The sequence below is a fragment of the Mauremys mutica genome, chromosome 11, assembly GCF_020497125.1.
Source record: "Mauremys mutica isolate MM-2020 ecotype Southern chromosome 11, ASM2049712v1, whole genome shotgun sequence".
Lineage (NCBI taxonomy): Eukaryota > Metazoa > Chordata > Testudines > Geoemydidae > Mauremys > Mauremys mutica.
The window spans coordinates 37,540,959-37,558,150 of NC_059082.1; the positions used below are offsets into that span (position 1 = coordinate 37,540,959).

Below are 17,192 nucleotides of genomic sequence, written 5' to 3' on the forward strand. Positions count from 1 at the left end.
TGAGTGTGATCGTCCTATTTGTATAAATGTATCATTCTTGTATCTGAAACTAGAAATATGAAATATAACTCTGAGGGCCTGTTGTAATTATGCAAAGTGTGGGCCATTAATGGTGGTTTGGAATCTTGATGACTCCCATTAACCAGGACAATTGTCTGCAGATGGCTCTGTTTTACCTGTAAGTCTTCCTGTATATGTGTGTGCTGGCAAGTGGGCAATGAAGTCTTGCAGTGCCATGAGATCATGTCACCTGAACTGGAATCCATCTTTAACCTGGTGTCTTTCCATTGAGAAGGAGGGGATGGGAACCCAAAGAGGGACAAAGGATTCCTGCCTTATGCAAAAGATACATAAAGGGGTGGAACAGAACAAAGGGAGGGGAGAAGCCATCATGAAGAATCCCCTAGCTACCACCTGAGCTGGAACAAGGGCTGTACCAGGGGAAAGGATTGTGCCCAGACTAGGAAGGCGTCCAGTCTGTGAAAGAGACTTATTGAAACATCTTTCACGGTGAGATTTTATCTGTACTCAGTTGTATTACTGTTTTACACTTAGATTTGCATGTTTTATTTTATTTTGCTTGGTAATTCACTTTGTTCTGTCTGTTACTACTTGGAACCACTTAAATCCTACTTCCGGTATATAATAAACTCACTTTTTACTTATTAATTAACCCAGAGTATCTATAAATAGGGGGGGCAAACAGCTGTGTATCTCTCTCTACCAGTGTTATAGAGGGAGAACAATTTATGAGTTTATCCTTTATAAGCTTTATACAGGGTAAATGGATTTATTTGGGTTTAGACCCCAGTGGGAGTTGGGCACCTGAGTGTTAAAGACAAGAACACTTCTGCGAGCTGCTTTCAGTTAAGTCTGCAGCTTTGGGGCAAGTAATTCAGACCCTGGGTCTGTGTTGGAGCAGATGGGTGTGTCTGGCTCAGCAAGACAGGGTGCTGGGGTCCCGAGCTGGCAGGAAAAGCAGGGGCAGAAGTAGTCTTGGCACATCACTTGGCAGTTCCCAAGGGGGTTTCTGTGATTCAACCCATCACACTGCCTTCCAGGATTGTATGGTGGGAAGCACAGCAGCCGCAGCTTTTCAGGGCCAGAGAGCCCATGGCAGCAGGTGGGGAGCCTGCGTCCTCGCTTGCTTTAAAAAGGTTAACAGCTGCTAGGTGGAGCAGCAGCTGGTTCTGGGCCTGATCCAAAGCCCATTGAACTGGGATCTTTCCCAATGCATGGGTGTGCCCCTGATTAAACTCACATGGGGCTAGGGGAGCGGGAGCCAGTCAGATGGGTGAGATAGCTGCTGCCATTGGCACTAGGACAGAGGTAGGCAGTATTTGTGACAGGAACTATGATGCCAGAACTCAGGGTTACTGTAGGTATCTATGGGCGCACTGTCCCAGGGACCTAGTCTCCAGATTCCTCTCCAAGACACTGGAACAACCAAAGAAGACAAGTCCCCCAAAGAAACCTTCTAGGTTTCCCACTTAGCCCACTGCATGGTGGGACAGCACTTTGTGGGCTTAGGGAGTGCTGGGCAGATACTCACACAGTGCAGACATGATCAGAAAAACTCAGAGTTCTGTACCTCACTTAATTTTAAGGAGTTCCAAGTAACTTGTGACACTACACTCATCTATCTGTCCATCATACCCTAACCATCATGGAATGCACTGCAATAGTAGACCAGCCATGTTTCTGCTACTCACTTAGACTCTTCTCTTGGTTCTGTATGCGGAAGGATGATGGCTTCCACCACCCAAAGCGGGAGAGGTGAGGGTCTACGAAGCAGGCACCAGGACTGACTGTGTCAGCCAAGACTACAAGGGAAAGGAGAAGAATCCAGTTGAGGAAGTATCAGCTCACAAGCTACAGCTGAGAGATCTGACCCTCAGCTCACTATCTTGCACTGGTTCAACTTTTTTGGTCCCTCTAGCTTCCCCGAGATCTCTTAGAACTGGGATTCTAGAGGGTCTGGGCATGATAGCCACATGTCTTCATGCTGAAGATTTTGTCCCTGACCAGGACAAAGTGCCAGAAATGGGCTGGATCTGTGTCCCTGGGCTGGTAGCACCACATGAACACTCCTGCACTCTGCTACCATTTGGGTGGGAGGCATCCAAGAAGCAATGCATTTCTCCCATAGGGATTGTAGCATATGTCATTTATCCTGTAACTTTCTGTAGGTTAGGTGCTCAGTCCATGAACACTTGGGACTAAGACCGTCCACATGCTGGTGAGGTGCTGAGTCCATGGGCCTTTGAGGCTTAGTCAGGCTGTCTTTCCCTCTGACTACAGAGTTTCAAACTCATTTTGGACTTTTGTATGCTAGGGAACTGTGGGCCAGATGTTCAGCTGGTGTAAATCACTGATGTAAATGGAGCAACACCAGTTCACACCGGCCAAGGATCTGGTTCCATGTGTGTAACTCACTTTTCTCCGTGTGTTTTATACGCATCGTGTAAGCTGGTTCTGCAAACATGGTGAAGTCATGATTCCTGATGCCAGTGCAGGGCTGCCGGCCATATTTTCCGGCCCCTGGCCCTGGAATGCAAATGGAAATGTGAATGTACAATGTTAACATGAAGAGAGGAATAAGCCAGCCCCTCTTTAACTTATATAACAGGTTCAACCAGAAGAGATTCACACCCTATGCTCCTTGTGAAGCTCCTTTCTCCTCCTACCCATGTATTATCTCAGTCCAAGACAAGGAAGTGATCTTGTGACTAATGTCCCCTAAGGTGTTTAGGCCCCCCTGCTCTAAACCTCATTCTTCAGAGCTTAATAGTGAGGGTGACCATGCTCTAATGCGAAGGTCTTTAGTCTCCCACCGGCCTTGTATCCCGTTCCCTGGCATGGGGATATAATTATGGGAGTTACCAGAAGGTTTACCCTGAAGGAGTTACCCTGACCAGAAGGTTTCTATCCTCCTGTTCTCCAGAACGTGGGTGTTACCGTCCCTAACGAAGGGTATCACCTCCTCCCCCTTGTCACTCCAGGGCACAGATGAGATAATCTCTGCCCTCTGTATCCTACAGCCCCAGATGGGAATGTGACTGCAAAGGTGACCGTCCCATATGGTTGTAGCTTTCTAACCTTTCCATCCTGGAAAGCACCTCTTTGTAAAAGAAAGATTACCCGATGGACCCCCAAATCCCAGAACTCCAAGCTCTGTTGCTTGTCTGTCAACTGTGGACTACCAGGAAGGTCTCTGCAGAGCTCTGGCAGTGATCCATGGACCATCATTTGAGATCCGCTGACCTAACAAGAAGGCCTCCAGCCCCTCTGTTTCCTACCCTCCCAGGCTGCAGATGACTTAAAGGAGTTACTCCCTGGTTCGAACGCAATTATTTCAGATTTTGCACAAGTCATAGTGATATCCAGATGTAATCAATTCTCCATCAGCCCGAGGAGCCATTGGCATCCCACTAAAGACAGGTACAACCTAGAGATGCTGGTTCCCTGTGAACTCTGGCTTTGGCCTACAAGACCCAGTCCAGCTCCATACATACGAGCTTCTCCACTAGTCCCTTTCCCACCCCGCAGGTCTGTCTTTCTATCTACAGCAATCCATCTATAAAAAGGTTCACTTGCCTGCCTTAGGATGAGAATCCTATTATTAACTACTATTATCAGCAGCACCATCTATCTATCCATCTGTCAGCTTGGGATACTGTACTGGGTAATTCCCTTTTATTCTAGGTACTCTTGCATCTCTCTCTCTGCCCAGCCCCAGGGTATTGGGGCAACTCTTTCACTCCAGCTGGAGCAAAGCAGGGACAGGCAGGGCTATTTCTTCCCTGACGTGCTTTAGTTAGAATGTGTTTCCCCAGGTAAGAAGTTCACTCACCCTTGATTTTGGCACTGATTGGTGGGTACTGCTTGACTCCCCCTGGTGCCATGGCTGAGGTTCTACAGGTGCTAGCGCCATAATTGCCAGCTCGGCTGGGACCTTTAGACCTGGACATCTCCCTTGTGGGGAGGCCTCGGGGAGTCTTTATAGCTTCCGTCACCCGCAGTTACCCTGGAAACACATGCCAAGAAAACACTAAATAAATAAATAAATAAATACATAAATAAATAAATAAAGCTCTGCGGCACCCGTGCTCGGCTTCTTGCTAGAGGGACTAGGGCACTGATGAACCGAAAGGGCAGTGTGGCAAAGTCAAAGCAGCCATTTACAAAACATGCGTGGGGAAAAGATGAGCTCTGCGTTAACGATCAGTTTGGACCAGTGACTTGCGTTGCTGCCGCTTCAACTTGGCCAGGGATTAAAAGCTTAATTTAAAAAACAACACAAAAAAACAACACCCAGATCCTCAAACTTGCCTTCGACTTCTTTTTTTGGACCGTAAACGGCAGCCCCTGCTCTGATTAGCCCTTTGGTTGCCAAGGGGATGATGTAAGTGTGGAATCTGGAAAGTCTGTTTATTTCCACATTGCCATGGTGCTGGCAGAACGTTGTGGAAGGATGTGTATGGAGCCAGACTAGCCCCCAACATGGTGGGCATTAGCTCTGCGTAGTGACCACTAAGGAGGAGAAAGCCACAGGCAGTTGCTGAGACATGGTCTGGGCAGACTCCAAAGGCTGATCATGTTACCAACCATCGCTGCCGTTGTAAAAGAAAGATTTAGTAAAAAAAAACAAAAAACCTTTTATGAGCCCTGCAGTCCAAGTTGTTATCACAGAATAATGCGTTGTCTGTAAAAACCCCATTAGCGCTCCTCTAAAGGGGCTGGCTGCTGATCTGTCCAGGCAGCTCTCAAAATAGTTTGTCTCGAGCTAAAGAAGGGTGTCTAGTGCAGTGGTTTTCAAACTGCGGGTCGCAACCCAGAACTGGGTCACGGAATGTAAGGCACTGGGTCGCGTGGTTCTGGTCAGCACCGCCAACTGGGCCATTAAAAGTCCCATCGGAGGTGCTGCCCAGCTAAGGCAGGCTAGTCCCTACCTGTTCTGACACTGCGCTGCACCCCGGAAGCGGCCAGCAGCAGGTCTGGCTCCTAGGTGGCGGCCATGGGGCTTTGCACGCTGCCCCCCCCCCGAGCACCGGCTCTGCACTCCCAGCCAATGGGAGCTGGGGAGCAGTGCCTGTGGGCGAGAGCCACATGGAGCCACTTGCGCGCCTCTGCCTAGGACCTCGACCTGCTGCTGGCTGTTTCTGGGGCGCAGCGGAGTCCGTGGTGCCAGGACAGGCAGGAAGCCTGCCTTAGCACTCTCTTTGCCGCTGACCGGGAACCACCCAAGGTAAGCCTGGGCCCTAACCCTGCACCCTAATCCCCTGCCCCAGTCCTGAGATCCCCCAAACCTGGAGCTCCTTCCTGTACCCCAAACCCTTCATCCCCAGCCCCACCCCAGAGCCTGCATCCCCAGTCCAGAGCCCTGACCCCCTCCCACACCCCAGCCCCCTGCCACAGCCCTGAGACCCCCTCAAACCCTGAACTCCTCATTCCCAGCCCCACCCCGCAGCCCTCACCCCCACTCTCTGCCCCAGCCCTGAGCCCCTCCCACACCCTCATCCCCAGCTCCGTTGGGTCATGGGCATCAACAATTTTCTTCAACTGGGTCACCAGAAAAAAAGGTTTGAAAACCACTGGTCTAGTGGCTCTGGCACTCCACAGGGGCTCAGCACTGGGTCCCAACCCTGGCTCTGCCGCTGATCAGCCATGGCCCTGGGCAAGTCACATCTCCACTCTCAGACTGTTTCCCTCTCACCCGTTGCCTGTGCTCCCTATTTCGATGGAAAACTCCTCAGGGCAGGGACGGCCTCTCCGTGCGTATGCGCAGTGCCTACCACAATGGGGCCTCAGTCTTGGCTGGGGCTTCTAGGCACAATTACTAATTACAATTAATCCTATCCTGGCCTTGTGCTTCAAATAGGACAGGGAGTGAGCAGACTTGGGTTCTGTCCCTCACGCTGCCACTGAATGTGTATGATCCTGGGCAAATCAGTTAATCGCTCTGTGCCTCAGTTTGCCCACCTGTAAAAGGGGGTTTATAACACTTCTCTACCTTTGTAAAGTGCTTTGAGAGTCTCCAATTAATCAGGGACACAAATGACACTAAAAACACACATTGTGCCAACCTCATGGCCACCTCTACACTCTCTTCAAGAGTAAGAATAGTAAAAGCAGAGAGCAGTGAGATTACAGGGGCATTTTAATGTGCCCCCAGGTACTTAACTCTTTCTCCTCCGGTTGGGAAGCAGCAGAACTGCTTGCTGTCCTTGTGCTGAGCAAACCCTTAATGCATACCTTAGAATACCTTAAACAGGGCTGGCTCCAGGCACCAGCATTCCAAGCTGGTGCTTGGGGCGGCAATCTGCAAGGGGCGGCAGTCCCTGTTGTTTTGCCCCCAAGCAGCGTGCCGAATTGCCGCCGCGGAGGGCAGGGGCAGTCCGTGTGCTGTTAGGGCAGCAGGCGCGTTTCCGTGGTGGCCGCAATTCGGCGGCAGCTTCTATGTTTAGCTGTCCGCGGCGGCTTCAGCTAAACATAGAAGCTGCCGCCAAATTGCCGCCACCGCAGAAACGTGCCTGCCGCCCTAAGGGCACACGGACTGCCCCTGCCGCCCACGGCAGCAATTCGGCGCGCTGCTTGGGGCGGTGAAAACTGTAGAGCCAGCCGGCCCTAACCTTAAAAGATGTGTTTGGCATCTTTATCGCAGAGTACTCTGTAAGGGAAATCCAGCAGGTTTGGAAGTTTCTTATGCAAGAGGAGAATGTAAATTCCCTGAAATCTGCGAAGGAGCCACTCAACAGGCAGTTTCATTGCAGAAAGATGCAGTCCCGCCCTTAAAGGGTTACTGGCAGAGCTGGTAGGCCCCAAATTAGTAGTTTTCAGTTGAACAGGAAGCTTTGCTTCTCAGAGGCACTGGTCCACTGCAGTTGCCCTCCTCCGCATCAATCCAGATGTTGACTGTGAAAGAAAAACAAACCCACAGCCATCATCCTAGCCTCCCAGGAGAAACAAATCTGCTGTCCATACCCTGGGCTTCTCCTGAGTTTACATTACAGCAGACTGCAGAGCTGTAATAAATACATGGGGGACTTGAATGAGGTGGCTGAAAGAGAGGGATAGGGCTGGGGGAAATTGGCGCAAAAGCTGCATCTCTCTTTGTAAGAACCCGTCCAGAGGCAGCATCTTTGTCCTTGCCTCAAATTCATTTCCTTTATTTATTGTGCTAAAAAGACTGACCAGAGTGGAATACAAAGGGGGTTGTGGTAGGGAGGGAGAGCCCCGTTTTGACTTCCCTAACACCTTCTGCTCGATGTCTCTGTTTCTTGTATCCACCTGTTGTTTCCCATCTTATACTTAGACAGCGAGCTCTTTGAAGCAGGGATTCTTTTTGTTTGCTGTGTGTACAGCACTACACAACAGAACCACTGCAATGCAAATGATAAACGATAAAAATAATGACCCAACATCTATGCTGTTAGTGGGAAAAGGCCCCCCAAAGTCTCTCCCCACCCGCCTGGATATTTCAGACACCCAGGGTTTGGAGGAGAGAGGAGAATCGTGAGTGGTGCTGCAGCAGTAATATACAACTCTTGGAAGATGGCTGATGCCTCCCTTATTCATATTCATTTAGAGAAAAATCCTACGCAGTAATTCAGTGAAGGTTGCTAACCAACATACAGCATTGCCAACACAAGCACGATGAAACAAGGAAACGAAAATTTAAGACATCAGCAACCCACATGTCCTCAGGAAACTCACTAATAATGCGGGCTCCTCACAGAACACATTGCAAACATTAGCAACATAACTCCATAATGCAAGGACTGATTCCCTGTCCATCCATCCACCTGTACTTTGTGCAAAATGAATGCAGGGTGAGTGTCTGACACTTTGTATTGCTGTATGCTTTCCCAGGGTCTGCCTAGTGGGTCTTGCCTCATGCTCAGGATCTAACAGATCACCATATTTGAGGTCAGGAAGGGATTTTTCTCCAGGTCAGACTGGCAGAGACCCTGGGGGTTTTCCACCTTCCTCTGAAGCATGGGGCATGGGTCACTTGCAGGTTTAGATTAATGTAAATGGTGGATTCTCTATAACTTTAAATCTTTAAATCCTGATTCGGGGACTTCAGTAACTCAGCCAGAGGTTAGGGGTCTATTACAGGAGCGGGTGGGTGAGGTTCTGTGGCCTGCAATGAGCAGGAGGTCAGACTATGATCACGCTGGTCCCTTCTGACCTTAAAGTCTATGCAAGATGCAGCACAATGAACCATCACAGGCCCTGTAAATTGTAACCTTAACTCTGACCATTGATAGGTTGTATGCAGCTGTGAGTGAGGCGTGTTCCCACCAGCTTATCCATCCTTTGCTCCATTAGCTACTAGCTTTGAGCACACATTTAGTGTTAATTATTTCACTGATCTGCTTCTCCAAAATCTGATGTTTAGATCGCAGTGTCTTCCTGCCATGAGACAACCCTAACAAGTTCCATCCCATGAACACAGGTTGAGTTCGCTTAGCTAGCAAACAAGTTCTAGCATGTGAGTTTCAATTTATTACAAACACACGTACACTACACAGCCCAGCACATAAACACATACACACAACCCAAAACACCAATCATTCCTCACTTGAGCCTCAGATGAGGTTAGACATTTTTTAGAAACCACAGTAAACTACAAATTACGCAACACTGCAAATGACAAACTAGATTTTAGCGCTTTCACGCATGAATGGCATGCGATGAATATATTTACGTGCACTAACAGATAGGCTTCCAGAACTTTGTTCCAGCTGAAAGTGCAAATCTACAGCCAACCTGAACTCTGGAGCTGCTGATGTGTTTTGACGTTATGGGGTGACTGATGCAACCTATCACTGTCCCCTCTGCAGCTGTTGGTCTGTAGGAGAGATGGGCCCAGTCTGCCAAGCTCTGATCCAGCTGCAGAACTAGACATTGCCACAGTTCAGCCATGTTCTGATGCATGGTTTTGGTTTGGGTGCCTCTCTAATGTGGAAGGGGCACTGACAGATCTCTGTGCTGTCTGTCCCACAGAATGGGGACGAGACAAACCTAGGGCTATATGCTCCCTTTGGATACATCCACACGGCAGCTGGGAGTGAGACTTGGGCTAGCACGGCCTGAGCTAGCGAGCTAAGACTAGCTGTGTGGATACTGCAGCACCAGCGGAGCCTCAGGCTAGCCATTGGTGCTCAAGCCCACCCTACCCCATGGGTCTAAGCTCAGGCAGCTAGCCCCTCCACCAGTGCTCCAATGAGATATACCTTTTGATGACATCCAGGATTCCCACTGACATCAGTGGCCCTCCTTGTGTAACGTAGGACAGAGTAAGGGAGCCCCACTCCAATGGGCAGCACAAACATCCATGACAGCACACAGCTGGGATAATCTAATTGTTCCCGCTAGTTATCGCAGCTCAGCAGAGGCCCATATTTCACAAGTCGACCTCGGCTTCTCCCCCGCCCTCCCCCCAAGGGCCACCCCCCTCTGAATGCTTGTTCCAGCCTCTCATATGATAGAGCACCACCTGACAAGGCTTGTGTTTAACAGATCGGACAGTGGGACTTTTTCTTCATTAAGGCTGCCTCTCTGGGATGATTCATTGACCATCCGGAGTCTTCTCATTAGAATGATTCATTGGTTTGGGCTGTTTGTTTGTTTGTCCATTTCAAACTGGATGAGTTTGGTGCTGGTGAAAGTGAGGAATTAATACCAAGCCAGGCACGATGCGATGCAGGCAGGTACAGTGCAGGCTTTGAACAAACAGCTCAATCCTGATTCTCCACATGCCCGACTAGCCCAGCCCTGGATTCTCCACACGCAGTGGCTGATGACTCTCATTCCTCACCTACAGCACCCCTTGCTCCTTGCGTCCTGCACTGCCACACACACACAGATCTGCCAGTGTACCCCAATCCTCCCTGCTTACAGTCCCTGACAGCCAAGTCTTCTGCCCACAATCTGCTTCATTATCGTATCTCAGTGCTGCCTTACAACATCTCCTGCTCTTCCAGTCATCCGTCCCCCCATCCTGCTCTGATCATGCACCTCCGTCTGGACCTGCAGCATCTCCTGCTATCCCGGTTCCATGCTTTTCCTAGACAATGGTTCCAGCTAGGCCAGACAACGTGATGCTTTTGTAATGCAGTTAAATCTCCACTGGTGATTAGACCCTCAATCTCATTTCACTCATAGCCTCAGCCTGATTTGGCCCCAAGTATGGTACCTAGCTGTGGAGACCCGGTGAGTTAACCCTTTGTCGCATGTAGGTCTCTTTGCTAATGGCTATGGGCAAGTCTTTCTCCCCCCAGTCCATCAGGTAATTTGCATCAACACAGACATTAGCTTGTTTACTAGTTTTCAAATCCTCAACTTTTACCAATTCCAAGGCTGGACTCTGTCCTAAAGAGATACCATCCATTTTCACTAGCCTGTTACATTCAAGGTTTTTTTGTTCTTCCCTTACCAACCTCTGCTTCCACATGGAATCAGATGTCAAGTACACTAAAAGACTACAAGTCATATCCAAAATATCTAGAGATGAGAATGTACCTGCCATCCCCTATATGCTTGATAGATTAACTGCACAACTGTCCTCCTGCTCTGCAGAGTCAGCTGTCCAGTCATCCCTCTGAACCTGAGATACAGACTGTTTACTCAAAGAATCAACATGGATACAGTTCTGTCCCAACACTGTTGTCTCCCCGACAAGCTGGTTAAGCTTATAGGGCTGTTTAAACTCCCTAACAATTTTTATCCCACCTGAAATCTCCTCAAAGCTATCCACAATGGATTTTTTTCAAAGCAAATTCAGTGGATTCATTTTCATTTGAAAGACTTTGGCCACTAGGCACCAGCACATTTTCCCCAGAAGAGAGATGGTTTACTATCAACAATGGCCCATTAAGTGTCAATGGAAACAATTCCTTTTCACAGACTTTAAAGACTTCATTAAAAAATTCCTTTTCTTTTACAATATCATGCACTGCAACAGATTCTTTCTGAGTTTTATTTATGTCTAGAACCGACTTTGGCACAACAAACAAATCACCAAACTTCTGAGTTTTACATACATCCAGAATCACATCTGGCCCATCAGGAGGATTTTCACAAAAACCCCTTTCAGGTAAATTGCTAGACTTCGTAGTCAAAAGATTAGAAGCATTCTTTTCCTTGTTACAAGTTTCCACTCTGTCAGTGAGTAACATAGTCAAATTATTTTCATGCTTTCCTTGGGCCCTGGCTATATCATCACTCTGATCAGCCAAGGTTGTCATATCTTTATCCAACAACACACTAGCAACAGGCAAAATAAAAGCACCAGAATCGCTTGGTCTCTCGGAGCTATTTATGACATCAACTGGATGCAACCTGGCTACAATATCATCATCCATAGCAGTCACAAATTCAGGACCACTTCCTTCCTGGGCTTTAGTTGTATCCAGAATCAGCTCTGGGTCAATCATCATGGGCTGACAGGCTTCTTCTGTCTGCTTTACAGACAGAAAAGAGCTGGAGAAACATTCCACTTTTACATATAAACATCTTGGGATATCATTTCCCTCATAATAATATGGAAATATACCTATCTCATAGAACTGGAAGGGACCACAAAGGGTCATCAAGTCCAGCCCCCTGCCTTCACTAGCAGGACCAAGTACCAATTTTGCCCCAGATCCCTAGGTGGCCCCCTCAAGGATTGAACTCACAACCCTGGGTTTAGCAGGCCAACGCTCAAACCACTGAGCTGTCCCTCCCCTTTTCCCAGGACACATGGCTGTTCATGGACAATTGCTTGGAGACTGAGGTAGCTCCCTTCATAGGCAAGTTGTTACCCCTAACAGACACAGGAACATTTCCTTCACTGTCACAATTCTCTACACTGGTAACAGATAAAGTATAGGGATATTCATGTTCCACTAACCTTGCTTTCCCAAACTGCTGATTAGACAAAGTCATCAGCTCAGAAGGCTACCTATGCTCATCTAAACTTTCTTTGCCTTTCCCACCCTTAACAGATAAACTGCTGTTTTCCACAAATAGTGTCTTATTACACAGAGCTACTTTAAGCCCATCACTTTTACCTGGATCAGACTTACTTTCCCAAGCTTTACTAGCCCACATTCCATCACCCATAAAAAATGTACCCTTTTCTTCCTCAATTAGGGCTTTAACCTGATCATCAACTTTAATTTGCTCTAGAGAAACATCTTCCTGAGCCTTATCTAATGCTAGAGTCACTTCTGAGATACCAGACAGACAATTGGGAATTTTTTCCACATATGCACTGCTTCTTTGCACAGATAAACAGCTATTTTCCTCATACAAACATTTGGAGAAACCCTCCATAGGCAAATCCTTGCCCCTAGTGGACACAGGTTCAGGATGATTTCTTTCCTGTGACTGGTTTATGTCATCAGTTTGACTGAACAAAGTTTTATCATCATCCCCAATCAAAAGATCCTTAGGCAATAACTTCCTTACCCCAGCTATAACTTCATGTTTAACACCATTCCATTCAAGATGGATTCTGGCTAAAGGCTCATGTACAGTGAACTCAGAGGATTACAATATTCACACTCTGATTTGGTAAACAATCTTCCTCTCTGACAAAATCTGTTTTAATAAGAGTGATGTTAGAAGCTGTAATTTGTAATTACCATTGGCTTTTACATTCTCTGCACAAGTTATGGGGTTACCTTCACCTGAGCTCGCAGTAAAAGCATTTACATAAAAGGTGGCAGTGTTGGGGTAAATTTGGTTACACACAGACAACTGCTTAGAGTCAAACAACGTACCAACATTGTTACAAACTGGATAGATTCTATTCCCATCTTTGGTTTTGAGAGGAACTGGTTTTTCAGGATGATACAGTTCCTCTTGTTCCTTTATTCCAGGGGTGGGCAAACTATGGCCCGCGGGCCACATCCGGCCAGGCAGCCATTTTAATCCGGCCCTCGAGCTCCCACTGGGGAACGGGGTCTGGGGCTTGCCCCACTCCAGCGCTCTAGCCAGGGAGCAGGGTTGGGGGCTGCTCTGCACAGCTACTGGATGCAGCAACATGTCCCCGCTCAGGAACCTATGCATAGGGGCAGCCAGGGGGCTCCGCACTGCATGCTGCCCCCACCCATGCGCCATCCCCACAGCTCCCATTGTCCAGTAACAGCAGTCAACTGGGTCTGCAGGAGCAGCACCTGTGGACGGGGCAGTGCACAGCAGAGCCTCCTGATTGCACCTCCACGAAGGAGCTGGAGCGGGGACATGCCGCTCCTTCCGGGAGCTGCTTGAGGTAAGCGCCGCCCAGAGCCTGCACCCGACTCCCTCCCAGGCCCCAGCCCCCTGCAGGGCCGCCCAGAGGATTCCGGGGGCCCGGGGTCTTCGACGGCGGGGGGCCCTTCCGTTCCGGGACCCGCCGCCAAAGTGCCCCGAAGACCCGCGGCGGGAGCCCCCCGCCGCCGAATTACTGCTGAAGCGGGACCCGCCGCCCGGTCTTCGGCGGTAATTCGGTGGCGGGGGGGGTCCCCGCCGCGGGCCTTCGGGGCACTTCGGCGGCGGGTCCCGGAACAGAAGGGGCCCCCCGCCGCCGAAGACCGGGCTGCGCTTCGACGGCGGCGGGTCCCGCTTCTCCCCCCCCCCCCGCCCGGCCCCGGCCCCCGCTTCTTCCCCCCCCGGCCCCGGCCTCTCGCCCCCCCGGCCCCCGCTTCTCCCCCCCGGCCCCGGCCCCGGCCCCGGCTTCTCCCCGGCCCCGGCCTCTTACCGAGCGCGTCGCCGGCAGGGCCTGAGCTCCGTCCCGCTCAGAGCCGCGTGGTGAGGGGGCGGGGCTGTGAGCTCCACGCCGAGCGGAGGCAGCTGCTCCGCCCCCTCCCCACGGCGCTCTGAGCGGGACGGGGCTCAGGCCCCGTTGGAGCTCCCAGCCCTGCCCCCTCACCACGCGGATCGGGGCGGGGCTCAGGGGCTCGGCCGGAGTCTCGGCGCTTGATGCGCCGAGGCTCCAGGAGAGGGGCGGAGGCGGGAGCCTCTGCTCTTCTCTTGGGGGCCCCTGCAGAGCCCGGGGCCCGGGGCAAATTGCCCCCTTTGCCCCCCCTCTGGGCAGCCCTGGCCCCCTGCCCCAGTCCTCCTCCTGCCCTCCAAACCTCTCGGTCCCAGTCCGGAGCACCCTCCTGTACTGCAAATCCCTCATCCTCAGCCCCAGCCAGAGCCTTCACACGCCCCACGGCCTGCAGCCCAACCACTCTGCCCCAGCCTGGATCCCCCTCCCGCACCCTGAACTCCTCATTTCTGGCCCCACCCTGGAACCTGTATGCCCAGCCCAGAGTCCATACTTCCTCCCACATCTCAGCCCCCATTTTGTGAGCATTCATAGCCCACCACACAATTTCTATACCCAGATGTGGCCCTTGGGCCAAAAAGTTTGCCCATCCCTGCTTTATTCTCTTGAGTTGGACCTTAAGTCTGTCCACTTTTGCCTTAGCTTCTAGCTCCTGCAAACGAATATATGCCATTTTTTGTTCACGTTCAAAACACAGGCGTTCTCTTTCAGCAGCTTCTCTTTCCATATGAGCTATTTTTTGCTTTTGTTCGAGTTCTAGCTGCTGGTTTCTCACTGCAAGCATTTGCACTGGGTCTGCTTCCTTATCACTGGCAATTAACAGATTTTTGAGATCCTGCTCTGGGGCCTTTTGCTTAAAAAGCAACCCTCTCTGTAAGCACAATTCTTCCTGGCTTTTTCTGTCAGGATCTTGATCAGGGGTCACTCACTGTAACTGATTTTTAACCCTTAAACTCTCCAATATCATAATTAAATTTTGACAAGCATGTGTGGTTCTGATCCAAAAACCCAATTAACCTGTGGTAATGTGTATCCAAGCATGACTACGCCACTCTGACTGCGGCCCGAGTGAGGAGCCAGCTGTGGTCACTCTGGGTAAACTGCAAAGAATGGGGCAGACAATCCCCATAAAGCCGGTGGATATTCCAATACTTAGATTAACCAAACCAGCATAAAACAGCTTCTTTATTACCTGTTACTCAGAAGTCCAAACAACACAGTTCCCTTAAAGTGACCCAGACTCAGGCCTCCATCCAGGTACCCATGTCAAATATGATGAAAATTTCTGTAAATCTTATTTCATCATATAAAAGAAAAGGTTCTACCAATCCCAAAGGATTGGACACATTACCTCCCAGTTTAATGAATATTTCAGATCTTACCCAAATACATACTACAGCCAATTCTTAACTAAACTAAAATGTATTAAAAAACAAAAGCGAGAGTATGGTTAAAAGATCAATATACAGACAGACAGGAGTTCAGTTCATTGAGCTTCAGATTCACAGCACAGATGGTGAGCTTTGTAGTTGCAAAGAGTTCCTTTAGAATTCAGTTCATAGGTCATAGTCCAATGTCCAAATCTCATATTCAGGGCGTACCAGCATAACTGGGACCTCAGGCTTGTGACTCAAACTTCCCCTGATGAAGTCTAAGCAGATCTGAGATGACAGAATCAGGGCCCAAGGATCTTTTATACAATTTCATGTCCTCTTTGACAAGTTGGGATTTCCACGGGGAACAAAGGGTAATTAGGATGACTTTGAAGGAGGTCCATCACTGGTATTTAGCTATACGAATTAACATAAGGCCATTTGCTTTTTCCTCCACCATTCATAGTACATTTCAAAGAGAGATGCATACTGAGATATCCCATGTTTACAATTCATTTAAATGATGTCAGAATACAGCAGACAGGGACTCTTGGTTACATTGTGGACCCTATTCATACATATGTAAATACACAAAAACACAAACATTATCTCCCTACATTTCTTTTGGGGGTTATTTATTCTGGAGGATGTTTAACCCTTTCTAGCCATGCATCACATCTAGCCAGCTGAAATGGCTTCCAGAGCAAGCAGCCATTATACAAAGCACCTCAGCGCTGGCTACATCTTGCCTTGGAAACCTTGCTGTGTATAATGGGAATTGCATTAGCTCCTGAGCTGTGTATGAGTTACAAATGAACAGTTTTTGGAGGCTGCTTGTTCCCGCCAGGAATGGATGTCAGACCCCACAGTAGCTCTGTTTATGATCTCAAACTCTTGGATGGGGCGAGCATGAGAGATGGTATAAACCAGGGGTCTCAAACACAATTTACCTTAGGGCCAGTGCCAGTCCTCAGATCCTCCCAGTGGGCCAATGATGTTACTGAAGACGGTGTTCAGAAAAGAAAACGCTTATGTTGTATTTTTATTTTGAATTTCTTAGAAATAACAAAACTGTCATACAATGTTATACAATTCTTTGCCTGCCAGTTTGTAGTGTTTGCCAGACACCTGGCAATGCTTCAGTTTTGTCAGTTTGTTGATGTTTGGCCTCAGTGACTGAGCAGTTGAAACCTTCAGGATTGCAATAAGGTGTGCCTCAGATAGTTGTGTTTGGTATATTTGACCTACACTGTGGAAAAGTGACGCTGCCTCCATGGCTGACTCTGCCCAGCAACTAATGATGCTACTTCCATGGCTGACGCTGCCCGGCGACTAGTGATGATATCTTTGTCCCTCTCCCCCAGCCAATGAGAGCTGCGGGGGGTGGCACCTGCAGCAAACATTGCTGGCCGCATGTCTGCATGTGTCTCCTCCGTGGGCCGCAGTGGGGAGGTTCTTGGGCTGCAGGTGGCCCGCGGGCTGTGACTTTGAGACCCCTGGATAAACAGAAGCAGCCCTCAGCAGCACTGGGGTGGCGTGTCTACACAGCCTTCCACTAAGCAGCCAGCCACCCAGCCATCATGACTAGGTCTTTGTGTGAGGGAGAAGTGTGTGAGAGGGAGAAGTGTGCGTTCTAAGAGAGTGGGGAACAAGTGTGTGGACGGGGGAGCTTGGATGTGTGGAACTGTGTGAGGAGAATGTGTGTCTCTCGGGGGGGGGCAAGGGAGGGGTATATTGGTGTGAAAAGGGGTGCTGGGATGTGTGAGTAAATACAGGTGTGTGTGTGTGTGTGTGTGTGTGTGTGAGAGGAACTGTTGGCCTGTGTGCATGGAGTGTACATGGGCGTGAGTAAATTCTGAAGGGAGGAGTGGGGGGGGAGGAGAGAGAGAGGAGTGTGTTGCATGTGTGGGGTATGTAGAAAGATGTGTAATCATTTGTGTACAGGCGTGCACATGAAGGGATGAAAAGGGCTAGAAGGCCAGTGTGGGAAGTATTGCTATGAATGTGTCCTA

General features: G+C 49.4%; 1 protein-coding gene across 4 annotated transcripts in view; it reads right to left on the reverse strand.

Moving 5' to 3' along the window:
• The window catches only part of ODF3L1 (outer dense fiber of sperm tails 3 like 1), a 61,852-nt gene that overhangs the window by 13,485 nt on the left and 31,175 nt on the right, over window positions 1–17,192 (reverse strand). For 2 of the 4 annotated variants that reach the window (XM_044978894.1, XM_044978893.1), the window contains exons 2-4: window positions 3,854–4,027; window positions 2,437–2,547; window positions 1,713–1,823 (exon numbers count right to left, since the gene is read on the reverse strand). In XM_044978894.1, the coding sequence (XP_044834829.1) occupies window positions 1,713–1,823; window positions 2,437–2,547; window positions 3,854–3,971 (340 nt within the window). In that variant the 5' untranslated portion in view covers window positions 3,972–4,027. Of the gene's footprint in view, window positions 1–1,712; window positions 1,824–2,436; window positions 2,548–3,853; window positions 4,028–4,104; window positions 4,299–4,332; window positions 4,417–17,192 lie in introns of those variants that run through there. The other 2 variants (XM_044978892.1, XM_044978895.1) reach the window with 2 other exon arrangements.